This window comes from Lagenorhynchus albirostris, chromosome 2 (assembly GCF_949774975.1).
Source record: "Lagenorhynchus albirostris chromosome 2, mLagAlb1.1, whole genome shotgun sequence".
NCBI classification, from domain to species: Eukaryota; Metazoa; Chordata; class Mammalia; order Artiodactyla; family Delphinidae; genus Lagenorhynchus; species Lagenorhynchus albirostris.
Genome location: NC_083096.1, coordinates 133,539,307 through 133,559,444, shown reverse-complemented (window position 1 = coordinate 133,559,444; position 20,138 = coordinate 133,539,307). Strand labels below are relative to the sequence as shown.

The window sequence follows — 20,138 nt, the reverse complement described above, 5'->3', positions numbered from 1 at the left end:
GTCTCATTTTAAATTCATGACCACCCCCTCAAGTGGGTCTTTAATTCTGCCCTGTAGCCCTGTAATATTTCCCGAGTTGTTCCATTCTTCTACTTTCGGAGGTAACTACTTCAAACCTCCTATACCTCCTGCCACAGTCTTAATCTCTAAGTTCCTTGTTTCTTATTTCATTGAGAAAATAGAAGCAATCAAAAGAGAGTTTCCCCTTGCTCCCACTGCATACCAAAGCTTTTTTCTGACTGTATTTGGCACAGCAAATGAACTATTTATGTTTCTTCTATCCAGAGCCAGTCTAACTTGTACAGTGGAAGTCATTCCCTCTTCACTGTCCAAGGATTTGCTTCCACGGTCATCACTCCTCTCTACCCTTCATTTTTCCTCTCCACTGCATCATTATTACTGTAATCTATCCCATCTTAAAAACAAAAACCAAACTTGATCCCACATCCCTCTTCACTTACATTCCTATTTCTTTGATCCCCTTAAGGCAAAACAATATTCACCAATTGTCGCTATCAAATGACTGTAAACCACCTCAACTTTTACCAAGGCTTCCTTACATTATCAGTTTCAAAAGTTGGTTCTTGTAAATATATTTGATAAATACGGAATGCTCTTTGAGATTATGGGCATGTTCACAAGTTATGTCCTCCCAGATTTATATAATAAGGAGATGTTTACACTTGCCCCAGTTTTTAAAATTAATTTTTATTGGAGTATAGTTGCTTTACAGTGTTGGTTAGTTTCTTGCTATACAGCAAAGTGAATCAGTTATATGTATACATATATCCACTCTTTTTTAGATTTCCTTCCCATTTAGATCACCACAGAGCATTGAGTAGAGTTCCCTGTGCTATACAGTAGGTTCTCATTAGTTATCTATTTTATGCATAGTAGTGTATATATGTCAGTCCCAATATCCCAATTCATCCAACCCCCCTCCCTTCCCCCCTTGGTAACTGTAAATTTGTTCTCTACATCTGTGACTCGATTTCTGCTTTGCAAATAAGTTCATCTCTACCATTTTTCTAGATTCCACATACTCAAATTTGTTGAACACAGAACTCTTTTAGAAAGAACCTATGGGTGTTTTCATACTTCTTTTTTGATATAATTTGAGAAATGTTCAGCTTCTCAACTGTGATAATGGGCAATTTGCTTAAAATGTCATCTCAGTTTACTTGAGAGAAGGTGAGTCCAGAGAGATCCCCACCCCCTGCCCTCACTCAGAATTGTGTACTGTGATAGTGGCAGAGGTGACATTACAAGTTCAGAAGCTTTTTAAGGTTCTGTTACTGACTGAGCTACCTATTTTGGATAATTATATTTAATCAGGGCCATTGTTATTAAGATATCTACCTTATTTACTTTTCTTGAAGGTGAAACATTAATATCCTTAAACATGATCTCCTAAAACAGCAAAGCTTGTTTGGGTCAATCTTATTTTTTTCTGGCTTTGGTATAATTCATTCGACTCTGGCTCTTCTTGTAACTAGATAATACGCATGAACTTTGAATTAACCTATCCACAAGATCTGCTGCCCTTCTAATTGAAATAAATTGCTTCTGTGCTTTTAGGTGTCTGGAGTAGATTTGCAGAATGCCTCTCACAGAGAAGCGGTTGAGGCCATTAAGAATGCAGGAAACCCTGTGGTGTTTGTTGTTCAGAGCTTGTCATCCACTCCAAGAGTAAGCCACTTAAAAAATATTCTCTATATCTGTGGACCAAGGTTTTGCCTCGAAGTATTTTTCAATATATTTTTACTGTTATTCTACTATTACGTAAAGGAAGCATTAACTTCATTAAAATTTAGTTATTAACCTCAATTTTCCCTTTTTTCCTCTGATTTTGATTTCCTGGTCAAATTTGAGTTACTCCAGTGTGCAGTGGAGTCTAACAGACCCATTTTTGATTCCTTGATTGCCTGTTTACCATTTTTGCTAATTTGGAGGCAAGTTACCTAACCTTTCTGAACCAGTTACTTTGTTTATAAAATACTTTGAATACAGAGTAGGTCAGGGTTAAAAACATTCTAGAGGGACCACCAAATGGTATTTTTACAGGTATGTAAAAATTCAGACGTGTTGCATTGTTGTATGTTCTGTCAAAGATTCTGAATTCGCAAAGAGCAGTATTTAATCATAGAATTTTTTTTCTATAATAAATTACTTATTTGGTATGGAATTAGAACTCTGATACACAGATGTTAGTGGCAGGATGTGTATTTTATATTGCAATATGCAGCCCCGTAAGCCCTGTACCTGGAAGCAATGTTTATTTTTCTTTATTTTGTAATGGAAGACAGCTGTTCAAAACATAGACACTTATGAACAGTAGAAAAACTGCATATTTTTTAAAAATTTGCTTTTCAACTTACTAATGCAGTGCCTTTCAACCTTTTTTTATGTCAGGGAATACAGAAAATAATATTTGTATGGCAAACTGTGTAAACAGATGTCTGGCTGTCCCAAGGGCGAAGGCATCAACATGCTATTTCAGCACGCTTGTAGCCTGCCTGCACACAGTGGGTTGCAGCTTCACCCCACCTGGGCAGCTCTGCTGTGGTGCACTGCACTGCAGCACAGTCCCTTCTAGTCTTAGTGCTCCATTTATACCATCAAGACTAATTGAGAGAGGTAAACTGAATAAGGTCTTCACATTTTTATACAACTTGAAATTCTAGATTTCTTGGAATCCACCTTTTAACTCTTATAATATTGAGAAAGTCATTGAGGCCATCACTTGTATTTCTGGAAACTGAATTCTGTAGGAAAATTGGCCAGATTATTCCCTGCCAAATGACACTTCCAAAGAAATAGTTTTGAGCGAGAATGAACCAATCAGATTATACATTTATGTGGCCACTTGCAAATGCCCCTCTGAAAAATATTCAAAGCATTTTAATAGGTTATAAAGTCAGCCAAAATGGCCAAGATTTTAATCCAGCCTTTGTTGGTGAGCTGAGGTTGAAATTTTCATTTGGAGGACATAAACAGTACAATTTCTTTCAACTGTTCAAAAAAGGGAAAATGTCTTCAGCATCGCCCGATGTTCAAGTTACTTAACCCTCAGGCAGCATCACAGACTGTTACATTGTGCATTGGGTTCATCAAGCATTGAACTATCTGTGATTCTAGCCAAGGGATGGAGATGATACTAATGTCCATGATTTGTTCCTTTTTTTTTTTTTTTAAGAACAAAGTGATTCCAGTTGAATAAGGAAATGAAAGGAATCAAATTTCAAATCTTTGCCAAATGGTGCTCTCTTCGGCTTACTAATTCTTGCAAGTTATATTGGTCATCACAGGAATAGAAAATATAGCCAAATTCTTAATTATTCTTGATCAATTTACATTAAACTTTGAGACTTTCTTCAAAACCCCCAAATAAGTCATTTCCATCAAGGCTCTGTGTCTAAACATGCCTTGGTTACATGGAAATTCTCATCAACACCATGAATTGAGCAGTGGTGTTTATATTTGTACCTTTTTTTTGAGTTGTATTTTATTTTTTTATATTTCTGCTTTTAGCAGGTGGTTTAGGAGGATCAACAACACATTACTTTTTTAAGCTTTTCCTCCTGAATTTCTCAACTATTTTTTCAGCCTGCTAGAAAGAAATGTGTGTATCTGCTTAGATTTACTTGGTAAATGCTTATTTGAGAGCAAAATTCATGATTTATACTGTACACCTCTATAGAAAGTTTTTATGCCAAGGTAACTTTTTCCAGTTAAAATTGCATTTCACAGTAGCATTAGGGTTTTTTTTATATATATTAAAAAACAAACCCTTTTGAAATTGGCATCATGCCTTCAGTTCATTAAATTTATTATCATGTGTCGTTTTATTTTTTCCTGTATTCCATTTGTATTTCCCTAATGTCATTGTTTCATAATGGCACCTAAATTTTTTGGACACGTGTACATTTTGTGTATTAGTCGTATAGAAATATATTTTTTACTTTCATAAGAAACATGTGCTGTCCTACTTTTCTTAAAGATATAGTCTTTTTGGTGGGCCTTTTGTCTTCCAAATTTTGCTAATGGTATGCATACAGAAAGATATTTCTCTGCTCTTTGAAAAGCAAACATTGCAAACTTTGTGAATGGCAGCTAACATTTTGTCCCATCACGAAGCTTCTGCCATTCAGTTTCAGCTGTTTTTTTCAGAGGAGAAAGTAGGTCCAGTGTAGGCAGATATTATAACTTTCTAGAGAGACAAAGTATTTGTTTTAAAATTCTATTTATTTATTTATCTATGGCTGCGTTGGGTCTTCGTTGCTGCGTGTGGGCTTGCTCTAGTTGCTGTGAGCGGGGGCTACTCTTTGTTGCGGTGCATGGGCTTCTCATCGCAGTGGCTTCTCTTGTTGCAGAGCACAGGCTCTAGGCGCGTGGGCTTCAGTAGTTGTGGCACGCGGGCTCAGTAGTTGTGGCTCGTGGCCTCTAGAGCGCAGGCTCAGTAGTTGTGGTGCACGGGCTTAGTTGCTCCACAGCACGTGGGATCTTCCCGGACCAGGGCTCGAACCCATGTACCCTGCATTGGCAGGCGGATTCTTAACCACTGCGCCACAAGCGAAGCTCCTGTTTTAAAATTCTTTAGGACAAGAAACATATACCTGTAGACCCACTAGTTTTTGAACTCTGACTTAGGTTGTTGTATATATTAAGCAGAGAACTTCCCTGATGGTCCAGTGGCTAAGACTCCACACTCCCAGTGCAGGGGGCCCAGGTTCGATCCCTGGTCGGGAAACTAGATCTGTCTTGCTGCAACTAAAGGAGTCCGCATGCCACAACTGAACCCGCATGCTGCATAGAACATCCCGTGTGCCGCAACTAAGACCTGGCGCAGCCAAATAAATATTAAAAATAAATAAATAGAGAAATAAATATTAAGTACAGTGTCTATTTACATAGGAAGCACCAAAAACATGTTGCTTTATCACTACTGTTGGTTTTTACTTAAGTGAAACATTCCTAAGACTTTATTTATTCCAAAATTAATTTCCTTAGACTCTAAGTTAAAAGTAAAGAAGAATTAATCTTAAATTGCCTTTATTTTTTATTTTTTTTAAAGATTTTTTTTTGATGTGGACCATATTTAAAGTCTTTATTGAATTTGTTACAATATTGCTTCTGTTTTTTGTTTTGATTTTTTGGCCATGAAGCATGTTGGATCTTAGCTCCCTGACCAGGGATTGAACCCTCACCCCCTGCATTGGAAGGTGAAGTCTTAACCACTGGACTGCCAGGGAAGTCCCTTAAATTGCCTTTAGAGAGAAGTGTTTTTTTGGGTTTTGTTTTCTAAATTATCCCTAGGCAGGAAGTTCCTTTAATTTTCTGAGAAAGAATATTTATTTTTCCTTTTAATTTGCATGTCTGTCATCAGATTTCATGCCAACATTATTTGTGTTAGCTATTTAAGGATCCTTTTAAAAAAATCACTAACAGTTTTGTATTTTCCTAAGATGTTTTATAGATAGTTTTACAAAAAGAAATGAGTCAAAAAGTAATCTGTGATGTTGGCACCATTAAGAATTAAAATTATTTCTATGAAATTGAACTGTTTGACTCATTTATAAACATTTATTCAACACTACTATGTATTAGGCTTTTTCTGAGCAACAGGGTTATAGTGATAAATAACACTAAATTCCAGCTCTCATTGACCTTTTATCCAGGAGTGTAAATAGCTTTGTAATTTATTTATATGCTAGCAGTGATAGTGAAATATTTATTGAATGTGCACAGTGTGCTAGATATCATACTTGAACTGGGGTACAGTGATGAATAAGGTAGATCTATGAAATAAATGTTGCATTCAGCGTTCTAGGAATTAACTTTGCTTACCCTTAAAAGTGTATTTCACAAAATGAGATGTTTGGATGACAGTAAGTATTGTGACCTTCTTAGTCTTCATCTTCACTTTCTGGATCTACACAAGCCTGTGAATTTATTGCCCCTGGATGCTACACACACACACACACACACACACGCACGCACGCACGCACGCACGCACATTTTGGGTTTTATAGCTTGTTAGATTTCCCAAGTAGTATTGCTTGCCTTGAATTGTACTTCTCGTGTCTTTACTTTTAGGTGAAGTTAGAGAGTTAAGTAGGATTTTAATTGTTTTTTGAAAAAATTAAAGCCACGTAATGATTGTGACATTTAAATGTTTTCCTTTTCCCCCTTCCTTGTTTTTGTGGTGGTAGGTCATTCCTAGTGCACATAACAAGGCCAAAAAAATCACTAATAACGAGGACCAAGACACCCAAGAAAAAAAAGAAAAGGTAACCTAACCTCGCAAGCTTTTAAAAAATGTTTCTGGTTTCTTTTTGCATATCTGAGCTGCAATTAATAAGTGTTTTTTTGATGAGTATCAGGATAGAAGTACTGTAGTTATAATATTTCCCTTCTGTGAACATGACTGATTCTGGCCTGGATGAAGGCCTAGTGGAGTATAGGTGTAAAAATGTCGTGACGCACCAATCAGCCATCATCATCTTTCTCTGTCTTTCCTGTTCAGCTGGGCTGGTTGTCTGTCTATTCCCAGAAAGTTTCTCAGACTTTGATCTTGCTGCTCCCTCAGCCTGGAAGTCCATTTTCCACATGGCTCTTCCTTTTCATTCTCGAAGGAGCAGGTCAAAGGTCATCTCTCCTGAGAAAACGTTTCTTACTGTCAATCACAGTTAATTCTCCACTCCTGTTTCCCCACCTCTATTCTAGTAGAATTAGTTGATATAAAGTTTATCTTAGGGTATGGTGTCAGGTAGGATGGATTTTCATTTTTCCCCATAAAGATAAATAATTATCCCACTCTTTTAAATAGGCCCTCCTTTGCACCACAACCTCTATCATATCTCAGGTTATCAGGGGAAGATTGTTTCTGAGCTTTCTCTTTGTTCCATTTGTTTATCACAGCACAAGTGCTGCCCTGCCTAAATTATTAAAGTCTAATAATAAATCTTGTTTTCTAGTAGAGCAATCTCCTTTACATATTTCTTTTTCTTTAGAAGTGTATTACCTATTTGTCCCCTTTTTCTTTTCCATTTAATTTTATAATTAGCTTGTCAAATTCTACCAAAAAATCTCTTTGACAATTTTGACTAGAGTTGTGTCAGATCTATAAATCGTAAAGAATTTACATCTTTATGATATTGAGCCTTCTTAACCATTAACCTGGTATGTCTTTCTATTTATTAACTTCCTCTTTTATTTCTTACAATTAATTGTTATCATTTTCTTCAGAAGGGCATTGTAAATCTTTGGTTTATTCCTAGAAATCCTTATATTTTGTGTTGCTTTTAAATATTTTTAAATTGCATTTTCTGTTGCTAGTATGTAGATATGAAATTGAATTTTATATATCTTTTGACATCTTGTAACATTATTGTCTTATTCTTTTATAAGAATAAGTGTCCTGGTTCAGGACACTGGGAAAACCAAAATGCTAAAATAAAAAAGTTAAAATCTCTCATAAACCCACCACCTAAAGATAAACTTATTAAATATTTTATGTAGAAGCTTTTAGTGTCTTGATGTATGCTTTTAGTGTCTTGGTGTGTGTACTTCACATATACATATATATATATATATTTAATAAGAATATGAATCCCAAATTCTAGTACTATGTAGATTTTCATTTCTGAATTTTCTGTATGGATAATAATAACCACTTTGGATAAAGGCAGTTTTCGTCTTCCCTTTCCAGTATTTTATCCCTTGTTTTATTATATCTGCTAAGACCTCTGTGGTGTTTAATGCAGGTAATAAGAGCTAACATTCTTATTGTTTTACCTCCTGGTAGTTAGGAAATTGCTTTCAATATTTAACCATTAAATATGATGTGTGCTGTAAGTTTTTATAGATTATCCTTTGGTTATGGAAGTATTCCCTTTCATTCTTATTTTGCTAAGAATTTTTATCACGAAGGGGATTGACATTGAATTTTATCAAATGTATTATCTACATTCACTGAAATAATTTGTATGTGATTTTTTTTTCTCCTTGAATTCCTTAATGTGGTGAATTATATTAATAGATTCTGTAATGTTAAACCAATCTTAAATTAATTTGGTCATGATCTTTTTTGCCTGTTTGCTAGTATTATTCCTTTTAGAATTTTTACATCTGTGGTTTTGAACAAGTTTGGCCTGGAATTTACCGTTTATATACTGTCCTGTCTGGTTTTGGTTATAGAAGACTACTAAAATGAATAGTAGGAGTACTTCTTCTTTTCAGTTCTCTGAGAGTTTGTGTAAGATACTAATTATCCATGCCTTACATGTTTGGTCAGATTAGCTTATGAAGCCATCAAGGGCCTGTGTTGCTGAGCTATTCAGATTTTCTGTTCCTTTTAGAGTCAGTTTTGATTACTGACTCTTTTCTAGGAATATTGATATCACCTAATTTTTGCATTTGTTGGTATAAAGTTGTTTATTCTCTTAACGTGTATTATCTGTGTTCTCTTCAAAGTAGTTCTTTTTCATTATGAATATAGTTTATTTTTTATTAATCTTGAAAGTAATTTTTCATTTAATTCCTCATTTTGAAGAATTAAGTTTTGAGCTGTTAGTCTTCTCTGTTATATCTTTTTTCTGCTTAATTAATTTTGTTCTCATTTTTATATTGTCTTATTTGGGTTTATTTCCTTCCCCCCCACCTAATAATCTTTAGATAGTTGTAAAATTTATTAATTTTTAACCATTCTTTTTTTCTAAAATAGTCATTTCAGACCATAAATTTCCTTCTAAGGTCCTCTTTTTTTTTTGGCCATACGCGGGCCTCTCACTGTTGTGGCCTCTCCCGTTGCAGAGCACAGGCTCCGGACGTGCAGGCTCAGTGGCCATGGCTCACGGGCCCAGCCGCTCCGCGGCATGTGGGATCTTCCCGGACCGGAGCACGAACCCGTGTCCCCTGCAACGGCAGGTGGACCCTCAACCACTGCACCACTAGGGAAGCCCCCTTAATACTATTTTAAAAGCTGGCTGTCCTTGTTCTGAGCATTGTCTTTCACTTAGAATGATCTGGTCTGAGGAAAAGGTTTGCTGAAAATTCATTTGCCTTTATTATTCTTCATTTAACTCACTTTTAAGTTTTTTCAAACAAGAATTAAAGAGACACCATGATCACATTTCTGAATTCTTTTGTTGCTTAACAAGTACTTTGTATTTGGCATCTTCTCTTCCTTCATCACTCTTGCATTTTATTGATTTTTGGATTTTCTATAAATGTACAAAGTACTGTTTTGCTTAGACATTATCTTAAATAAATTTGAGTGTGTGTTTTTCTTTATGGATCCCAAATATTGTTTTCTATTTTGGAGGAATTTATTACATGCCTGCTTTCTGTAATGGACCAGTCATTGTCCATTTACTGAAGTGTATCCTGCCATTAGTGGCTTTGTCCTATAAAGAATAATTGCTTTATTGAAATCCTGTAGCAAAACAAATCTTAATCTGGTTATTTTGGCTTTTGTGGAGTGCTTGTGTGTATCGGCTCCCATTCTTTCCAGCAGCTTGGATCTCTCCATAGTTGGGCATGTTTTATTTTTCCCAGCGTTCAAGAAAATGTCAACATTCTGTGAAGGTAATCTGATCATAAAGTCTACTTTAATTAAGCCTATTTGAACCAAATATTGATGTGCTGTATCATTTGGTGTGTAAATTTAAAGAATACTTATACAGAAATACAAAAAATATTCATCATAAAGCTTTCTCTTTCTTTTTTAAAACATTAAAATGTGTGTTGACTCTTTATAAGTTGTAGATGAATACCGCTTTGGTTAGAAAATCTTGGTATTTCAAGTAGTTTTTAAAGAATGAAATCTGTACCTTCTACAGTTGAATAAAAAGTTTAAATAATTGTAGGATTAACACGTTAGGTAGTTTTTACATTTAGACTTAATTTTGAAATGTTTTTCATTTGAGTTATTTGGTCAGAAATAAAGAAAACTAAGCCTCAACAGTGTAAAGAAAGTACGTATAATTGACTTTCTCACTGGAGAAAGGAACTCATTCTTCTGGGTATGTTAACAGTCTTAAAAGCTGTGCCTTTGAATTCCTGTTTTCTGTATTGGTGTGTTTACATCACAGAGTCACTTTTACATAATAACGTAAACATAAGAGAATGAATTGTATTTATTTTACAATCCTAATGATGTGATGGAAGTTGGATAGAGTCAAAATATTTACAGATTATCTTTTTTATCCTGTTTGTCATTGAGGAAGAGGTTATACAAAGACAATTAACGCTTCTCTCAAATTTTGCATCTTCAGAGGCGAGGAACTGCTCCACCTCCAATGAAACTGCCGCCTCCTTATAAAGCTCCATCTGATGACAGTGATGAAACTGAAGAAGAATATGCATTTACCAACAGTGAGTTCCTTTTCATTATTCGGGGTGGATGCAGAATTTATTATATTATGCTTTAATGATTGTTGTAAATTGCCAAATACAGTGGTATAGCTTCTTAGAAAATGTGCATGAACATATCTTGCTGAAAAAGAAAGTTTACGTCTCCAAAACTTCTGTGACTTTATTTTCCTAAGTTTTTGTCTTTGACACTAATATAACAGAGTGAGTATCAAAGGCAGCTGGGTGGTAAACTTTTATGTACATTCCCTCCTAGTCTTCTATTTGGTTATGATTACACAAATGCTAAGAAGTCCTTGAAATTGGAGTTTGACCCATAATAATAAGAGTTGAATGTAGATTTTAGGCCTTGATTACGTGCCCTACTCAAGTGGATGGTGATATTGCCAATGCAAAATTACAGAGGGCCAACGAAGTCATAATTCTTCCTTTAGATGTCATTTCATGACATCCTTTTACATTAGTTGTATCAAATGTACATTCACACATATATTTAATGGAGGCTTTATTTAAAATAATTTATATATTATGTATATAAAGTATATGTAGTTTAGATCTGATTGCTGTTGTGTATGGAATTTATTTTGGGGTGATGAAAATGTTCTAAAATTAGATTGTGATGATGGTTGCACAATTTGTGGCTATACTGAAACCTACAGGATTATACATTTGAATGGGTGAATTTCATGGTTTTTGAAATTTACATATTTTAAAATAATATTTTTCTTTCTATAATATAGAAAAGGAGTCTGATACAGAAATTGAAAGAGTTAAAATTCTGGCTCCAGTACTTCCTAATGTGTGACCTTAAGCATGCCCTCTTCTATGAAAATAATGGTACCTACTTCAAAGGGGTTGTGATGAAGATTAAAATAAGGAAGGCGATAAGGACTTTAGCCTGGCGTATTGTGAATCTTCAACAAGTATTATAAAGTTGACTATAACTTTATATTTTTCTAAATATAGTAATAGATAAATGAAATATAAAAATAAATATAACTGTATAACAATTAAGTTGACTTTATAAAAACTTGGTTTGTACTTTGTGATTTTACAGAATGCTTTCTCATGCATTTTTATTTGTTCAACAATCTCTGTTGAAAACCAACTGCTTTTCATTAACAGTGCCAAGTGAGTCTTTTGTGAGATAAATGAAACATAGCTCCTTGTTTTCTCTGTGGGGTCACCAGCCTGGAAGGGAGGATACAAAGGCATGGAAACAAAATTTCATAAAGGTACTTGCAGTGCCTTGGTTCTCAACCTCTTTGGAAGAGCAACACCTGATGGATACGATTGATACATGTGTGTGTTTGTGTAATGTAATCCCTTGTTTTGATATAGTTATTAGGGCAGCTGCAGCAGAGTGGAAATAGCTTGTTGATTATTCATAATTTCTGGGATACTAGAATGCCTATATTTGCATGGTTGTTAGGAAACCTGGTTTAAGCATGTGACTAAGATTACATTCTAATCCTAGCTCTACCACTTAGTTGTGAATACATGGATAAGTTTCTTAACCTCTTCATGGCTCACACTTTCCTATCAATATGGAGGAGAGGGAATGTCTTATAATAATCTGCCTCACAGGATCGCTATGAGCATTAGAGGAGAAAGCATTTAAAGAACTTAGTATAAAGATTGTGATACCTAGTAAACACTCTGGTTTACCATGTGCCAGGTCTTCATATGTGTTAATAACTCTATCAACGTAATAACTTTGTGAGGTCTCTAAATGTACAAATAAAGAAACAGGCTCAGAGAAATTAAGGAATATGTCAAAAATTACACAGCTAATAAATAGTGGACATGGAGTTTAAATCCAGGCACTCTGACTCCAGAGTTGGTACTGTCTGTCATCTACTCTTCTCATTACTTAAAACATTACTATCCCAGAAATAGGAACAAAGTGACTTGGGGTTATCTAGTGAATATCACTTTGATACCATTAGATAAGCAGAGCAGTTCCCTGGAGTTCCAAGACCATGTGTACATGTGTATTCACAGCACACATTCACAGCGTTAGAGGGGTTCAGGAAGGACATTGATTTACACTGAAAGCTGATACAGTAAGTCCCCTACATACAAATGAGTTCCATTCTCAGAGCACATTCGTTAAGTCCAATTTGTTCGTTAAGTACAGCAAAGTTAGCCTAGGTACCCAACTAAAACAATCAGCTTATAAAGTACTGTACTGTAATAGGTTTATAATACTCTTCACACAAATAATACATAAATAACAAACACAAAAAATAAACATTTTTAATCTTACAGTACAGTACCTTGAAAAGTACAGTAGTACAGTACAACAGCCGGCATACAGGGGCTGGCATCGAGTGAACAGGCAAGAAGAGTTACTGACTGGAGGAGGGAGAAGAGGTGGGAGATGGTAGAGCTGAAGGATCTTCAGCGATAGGAGACAGAGGGCAAGCTGCAATTTCACTCAGCCCTTACGTTGACGGCACAGGTTCTGGTTCCTTGCTGGATTCAATTCTATCTAACCTCTTGATTCAATTCTATCTAACCTCTTGAAAAAAGATCCAGTGATGTCTGGGTAGTAGCTCTTTTTTTCTTGTCATAAATGACACAGTAGCACTGGATTGCATTCTGAACGACTGTTGCAACCTTCGTGTACCATTCTACGTTCGGGTCCTGTGCCTCAAAACTAACAGTGCCTCCTCAAATAAAATCCCCTTGCCATTTCCTGCGTCGTGAATCTCTTCGGTTCTTCAGTTACTTCTTCCTCTTGTCTCTCTTCATCGTTTCTCTGGGCCTCCAATTCCATCAGGTCTTCATTAGTAAACTCCTTGTGTTTCACAGCAAGGAATTCGAAGAAGTTGTCCTCTTACAGATCTAGTTTGAAATACAGATACTGTACTACTGTAGTCTATACAGTACCTTTCAGTAAAGTACATAAGAGCACAACCACTTGTGGAGGATGCACACACGTGACAGTGTACACAACACACGTGAACTAACTTACGTGATTGGACATGCAAATGCACGTTCACATCTTTGAAAGCTGGCAGCTTGAAGGTTCATATGTAGGGGACTTACTGTATAGACTTCTAGTATCAAATTCATCTCCTAACTATGACATTTCACAAATTCTCCAGCAAATCTGGGCTGTGAATATGACTTTCCATTCATTTTGCTCCCTATTTTTTCCCTTCCCATTGAATTTTCTGTTAACCTTCTCCAGAAGGGTTTGAACCGTATGGAGCTATGAGATGGTTCACATTTAAAATGTAGGTGAACCTAAAGCCTCTAGCTTTCCTGTATTTCTCCTGATATGGATCTGGTGAATTTTTCTTTGCTCCTAAACTCTTATTAAATGAATACTCCGCTCATCTTTCCAAAACTAAAAGCAAATTGGTTCACTGTTTTATCAGATTCTTATTGTCCCAAAACTAAGCATTTCTTTTTGCAGTGGTGAAAGTATGATTACGTAACTTTCCCATGGTCCAGGACTAGGAAGTGGAAGGCTGGAATCCAAGCTGTAGGCCTACCGGGAAGTGATGATTATGTTAGAGAGATCACCGTCGTGAGATACTCATGATTCTAAAGTGTAGTTTAATCTAACTTAGGTGAGCTTTGGCAAGTTACTCATTTACAAAGTTCATCTGGTCAAGAAATATTTATTGAGTGGGTATTTTAGGTGGGCAGACACTGTTTTAGGTGTCGGGAACAAGATCTCTCATTAACTTATATTCTAGAGGGGGAGAAAGCTTATAAACAATAAGATAGTTTAAATATTGATAAGTACTGTAAATAACTAAATAAAGCAAGGTAGTGTGAGAATAAATCCCTCGGAGGAGGCAACATTAAGTGGAATGGGTAAGGAAGGCCAAGCAAGGTAGGACCCAAATGACAAGAAGGAACCACAGAGCTGACTTTTTAGTCATCATATCGATCAGATTTTTTTTCAGACTGTGATCCACAGTAACATATATTTTATTTAACAACCGAATATAGATGTGCACGTACACACGGACACACACACTAACATGCATATATAACTGAAACAAAAGTTTCATGAAATATAACTTACCTTTATAACATATGAAGAAATTATTCTTTTTCTATACTATTTTTTTTTTGGCCGCACCACGTGGCTTGTCGGATCTTAGTTCCCTGACCAGGGATTAGAACCTGGGCCCACGGCATTGAAAGCGCTGAGTCCTAACCACTGGACCACCAGGGAATTCCCTCTGTACTATTTTATTTCACTTTTTAAAATGCTGTTTGCAACTCGTTTTTTTTCTTGATCGACTAATAAGTCACAACCTGCCGTATGAAAACCACAAATCTGTGTTTTTCAAACTTCAGTGTATCTCAGAAGCACCTGTTGAGCTTGTTCAAACACTAATTGCTGACCCCTACCCCCAGTTTCTAAGTTCTTACATCTGGGAGCACCCAGTAATTTGCATTTCTAGGTGACGCTGATACTTCTGATTCAGGGCCGACCTTCTGAAAACTGCTGATCTGGATGGTATTAAACTCGGGAGCAGGTGAGGTAGAGAAGTGTGTGTAGACAGCAGCAAGAAGGGAACCCAGCACATGCCTAGCATAAGAGCATCCTAGCATCAGAACACTCTGAGGAGATTGTAGAATTAAGTAGTTTAAGAGAATGTGTTTCAAGAAAGGTTCTGTCACTGAACCTCCGTGGTCAACTGTGGAATGATTCCAAGAGGTTGGAGACAGAATAGTAACCGTTGAACTTAGCAACATGGGGTTGCTGAGGAAGAACAGAAAGAGGATACTTGGTAAAATAACCAAGGGAGTTATTGTTCAGGTTGTTGTGAGAATTCAGTGTTACAGCCAATGCAGACATGCCTCCTTTTATTGTGATTCGCTTGATTGCCCTTCACAAATGATTGTGTCTCTTACTAATTGGTTTGTGGCAGCCCTGCATTGTCAGATGATAGTTAGCATTTTTTTAGCAATGAAGTGTTTTTTAATTAAAGTATGTACATTGCTTTTTAGACATAATGCTATTGCTTACTTCGTAGATTGTGCTGTAGTGTAAACATAACTTTATATGCATTGGGAAACCAAAAGATTGGTGTGACTCACTTTATTGCGGTGATCTGGAACTGAACATGCGACGTCTCCCACATATACCCGTATAGACAGGGTGTTACATAACAGGCATTTATATTATAGATCACTCATCTTGCATAGTTGAACATATGACATTCTAGTGTCTAATTTCCATGAGAAGTCTTACAACCATCTTAATAATGAAAATTTCTTGAACTTTAATTAAGAATTATGAAACAGTTAAAAATTAAGAAACAATATCCACATAAATGCTTAGCTATTGACCAAACTACTATTGTCAGACCTGCAGGATTTGTCAAAGGGAGGTATCAGTGGTGCAGAACTTTTTACTTTATGGTATAGTCTTTAATACCTAAATTTAAAGCTTGATTGCCCTGTCAGAGGTTTAAGATCATTGAGTGCATGAAATGATCACTCAGTTCACTATCACATGGTGGCTTTCTAATCTTTGTTTCTGGCCTTAAACTCACTCTGATATCCTGACCCAAATTTTCAGTTGGCTGTTGGAAAGATGCCATATCTTTCTTATCGTTCTTTCTACAATGGATCAACACATGTAGATGAATCTTCTTTCCCAATCTCTTCTCGTATTTGTAGTTTCCTTTGTATTTTTATTACCACAATTTTAGTAACTATATGGTAGTAGTTACTAAATTCTCCATAAATTCTCCCCAGATCTTTAAGTACATTCTCAGAAGAGCCTTTGAAAGGAGATATCTCTTCTGCTGATTTCAGCTTCATGTCGCATTATTTGGAAAACCTTGCCCGACTCCTTCTTCTAATACTTATTCCTGTATTTTTCTTTCATCGTATTAACAAAATGTAATTATTTATACATTTATTAGATTAATCTGTCTCCCCCACCAAATCTCTAAGTTCCATGAGGCTAGTTACCCTCTGTTTTGGCCTGGCACATTATAGAAATTCAGTATTTGGGGCAAGTTAATGAAAGAAGGTAGGTGACTCACATAGTTACATGGGGGTGCACTGAAAACCCGGGTGTGCTCCTGGTGCCTCGGAGGTACCCTTTCTCCTGAACTGTACCATCGCAGTTTCAGAGCATTCTGTCCAGAGCAGCTTGACATCTCTTTCTCAATATGCCACCCATTACTTTATCAAAAAGTTTCGATCCCCAGGGGGATTTGCCACAGTCTCCAGAAAGTCTTGCTTTGTTCACCTTCGATCCCAGAAGTTAAATGCTTTTATGTCACTTGGGTGATTCTAACCTGTTGGCGTTCACTCTTTCAATTATGGTTTTAAACTGCAGGGAGCAGAAGGTTTGGAATGACTTTCTGTAACATAAGAGAGTGAAGCAATGAGAATCACACAATAGATATGTCTCTTTTTTTTTTTGCGGTATGCGGGCCTCTCACTGTTGTGGCCTCTCCCGCTGCGGAGCACAGGCTCCGGACGCGCGGGTTCCGGACGCGCAGGCTCAGAGGCCATGGCTCACGGGCCCAGCCGCTCCACGGCATGTGGGATCTTCCCGGACCGGGGCACGAACCCGTGTCCCCTGCATCGGCAGGCAGACTCTCAACCACTGCGCCACCAGGGAAGCCCAGACATGTCTCTTAATGTCTATTAAAAAAATCCTCGGAATTCAGAATATAATTGACTTATTTGACACCTGGCTTTTTAGTGCTGTAACAGAGATGTGAATGGAACCTCATGCGGACGGTCTCTTAAGGCCCTTTTTTTTATCCTTTAATTCCAGAATAGCATACTCTCCTGAGGTATTTTGTTTTTCCACCTTTTTTTTTTCCTCAATAAGGATCTGGTTTAATTATGACAGTGATACATCTTTATGGCATTTTGCTCAGATTCCTCCCTCCCCCCAATTATATGTCATAATATAATATTTGGTATAAGAAATATATTTGGGTTATGAAGCATAATAAAATTAGCCCATGAACCACACCATGCAGATAAAAATTAGATTACAGATACCTTGCATCTTTGTGTTTTACTTTAATTCTTTTTGTTTTTATTTCAGTTGTCTTTAAGGATAGGATACTAGCTAAGACCTTCTGAAATGTGATTTATTAGCAAATCGCTCAGAGTCACACTATGTGTAAGTTTAGAGCTTTTTAAAAAACAGCAACTTTATTGAGATATAATCCACATTACCATACATCTACTTAAAGTGTCCAATTCAGTAGCTTGTCGTATATTTAGAGTTGTTGAACCATCACCACTCTCAGCCACCCCCCAAACCCTGCTCATTGGACGTCACTCTTCTTTACCATATTTATTCAAAAATTCCTTACATTAATGTATAAAATACACAAACTCATATTTTAATTTTTTAAAAAGACTTCATAAATAATCTTCCTGTGTTCCCATGGAGTGGTCTGGGGAACCTGTCCCAAACCTCTCTTCCTCTTACAAAAAATGCCCCCAAAACTGCATTTAAATTTGAAAGAAGACAAAGCTGCCTGCTAGTCCCACTGTCCTCAAGAATCTAGCAGTGCAGTAAGATCACCTCTTCTTCCCAGCTCAAAAAACAAACAAAAAAACAAAACCAGAAAGAGAAAAACAATATTATTCACAGATAATACAGTTGTCAATCTCAAAAATTCAAAACCTAAAATAATCTTTTAGCAAGAGTAAGTCAGGCTATATATTAATTGTGCATATGAAAAAAATCTTCTAATCAGTATTATCTACTTAGGAAATGTGATAGAAATTTCCTAATAGAAATAACAGAGAAACTTTTTAAAAACCCAGTAATAATACAATTAGAAATGCAAATCATGGCAATGACCCATAACTTTTGAGTCATTTACTGTTTGGCAATGTGATAAAAGCTATAAACCTACCCTCAAGAAATATGTATGCAGATACACAGAAACATTGTCACCCACAACCCTCCCCGCCCCACACACACAATTTTAAATAGGCATCATTTTGCCTATTTAGTGCAAGTCCTGAAGCCCATTTAAGGTAATTCGAATCTAAATCCTAAGAGTGTATAGGCATTTTTTTTAAATATGAGAATTTCATTGAACACTGATTTGGAAATGAAATGCTAGTCAATTTTGGAAAAGAAAAATATTGAGAGGAGGGGGACACATACTTCCCTAGTATCTGAATATATTCTAAACTGGTGTTTTTCAAACTCAATCTGGAGCTTTTAGAAATGAGTGGGAGAGTTTTGACCTGTCTGAAACAGTTTTTCTCAACCTTGATTACTGACATTTTAACCTTTAATTCTTTGCTGTGGGGGACTGACCCTTGCCTTGTAGGATGTTTAACAGCATCCTTGATCTCTACTCACTAGACGCTAGTAGCCTCTTCCTCCCACCCCAGTTGTGACAACCAAAAATGCCTTCACACATTGCCAAGTGTCCCCTGGTCTAAATGGATGGGATATTCTACTGTTATTTATTAGTTGAGGTGCCAAGGGCACTGCATTGTATGGGATAATCTTGTACAGTAAAGAATTCTCCTGCTCAGAGTACCAGTAGCACTTCAGATTAGAAATATTCTTTAAAACTACAGTAATTAAATCAGTTTAGTATTTGCATTTGAAATAATCCTGAAATAGACCCAGGTGTCTTATAGAAAGTCTAAGATTTTAAAAAATATACTCTTGGTACAGGGAAAGGGTTTCCATATTATTATAATAACACTGTAAAAGAAAATAGTAAGCTGGCTTATATAAAAATTAAAATATATACACCCATATTTTTGTATACATATATATTCAGAGGACAATAGAACAACAATAGAAATAGAAAATAATAGAAACAATAGAACAACAATAGAAAAACAAGCAAATATCAACCATTGTGTAATAGATTTGAGCAACAAGTACAAAAAGTGTTCAGCCTCACTAACAATGAGGGATATGAAAATTAATAAAAAATCAGATTTTTTATCCCATCAAATTACTTAAGATTTTAAAAATTACTGTTGCTCATTGTTGGAGAGGTTGTAGAAAAAAGGAGTTCTTTTATACTGTTGATAGGAATTTGAATTCATGTTATCTCTTTCTAGAGACTCATTTGGCGGCACATATAAAAAATTTAAATGTGCATATTCTTTGAATAATCTAACTTCCAGTGATATATCTTAAGGAATTTGTTGCCCATGTGAATGTGTGTCTGTGTGTACATATACCTACAAAGAAGTTTGCTGCTGCAATTTTCACTAGTAGCAATTAGATCAGTACATGTTATATGAAATTAATACATACTATAAAATCTCTAAGCATTTCTAGCCATTTGACCTGGAACAAGTTGCATATCTTTCCCTTAGTTTCCTCATTCGTAAGATGGGGATGATAATAGTACTCCTTTCACTGGGTGCTTGTGAGAGACTGGAAGAAATGATGTATATAACATGCTTATATGGGAAGTGACACATACATAGGAGATACTCCAGAATGTTAGCTGCTACCTTTTATTATTATCAATACAGCATTCTTCAGTGTTTGCCAAATATTGCCATTACAGAATGAAATTCTGGCATAAGTATATATTAAAAATTTTATCCAGAAGTTTTTATAATTTTTTTTAATTTTAGAAATCAGTCTTTTGAAGTTTAACATTATTATGTCTGAACATTACTTTATTAACACTGTCTACTACTGACGGTTCCTTGATCATTGTTGACCATTGTGACATGTTATACTTTCACTTTCAATGGAGGTCATTAGAAGAGAAAGATATTTTGGAGTACTTCATTTTTCTTTGATACTT

At 35.9% G+C, this 20,138-nt stretch overlaps 1 protein-coding gene across 11 annotated transcripts in view; it reads left to right on the top strand.

Annotated features, from left to right (window-relative positions):
* PATJ (PATJ crumbs cell polarity complex component) overlaps positions 1-20,138 on the top strand; it is a 365,234-nt gene that overhangs the window by 148,055 nt on the left and 197,041 nt on the right. For all 11 annotated transcript variants that reach the window (XM_060139890.1, XM_060139887.1, XM_060139888.1 and 8 more), the window contains 3 exons: positions 1,579-1,689; positions 6,213-6,290; positions 10,278-10,377. In XM_060139890.1, the coding sequence (XP_059995873.1) occupies positions 1,579-1,689; positions 6,213-6,290; positions 10,278-10,377 (289 nt within the window). The remainder of the gene's footprint in view (positions 1-1,578; positions 1,690-6,212; positions 6,291-10,277; positions 10,378-20,138) is intronic.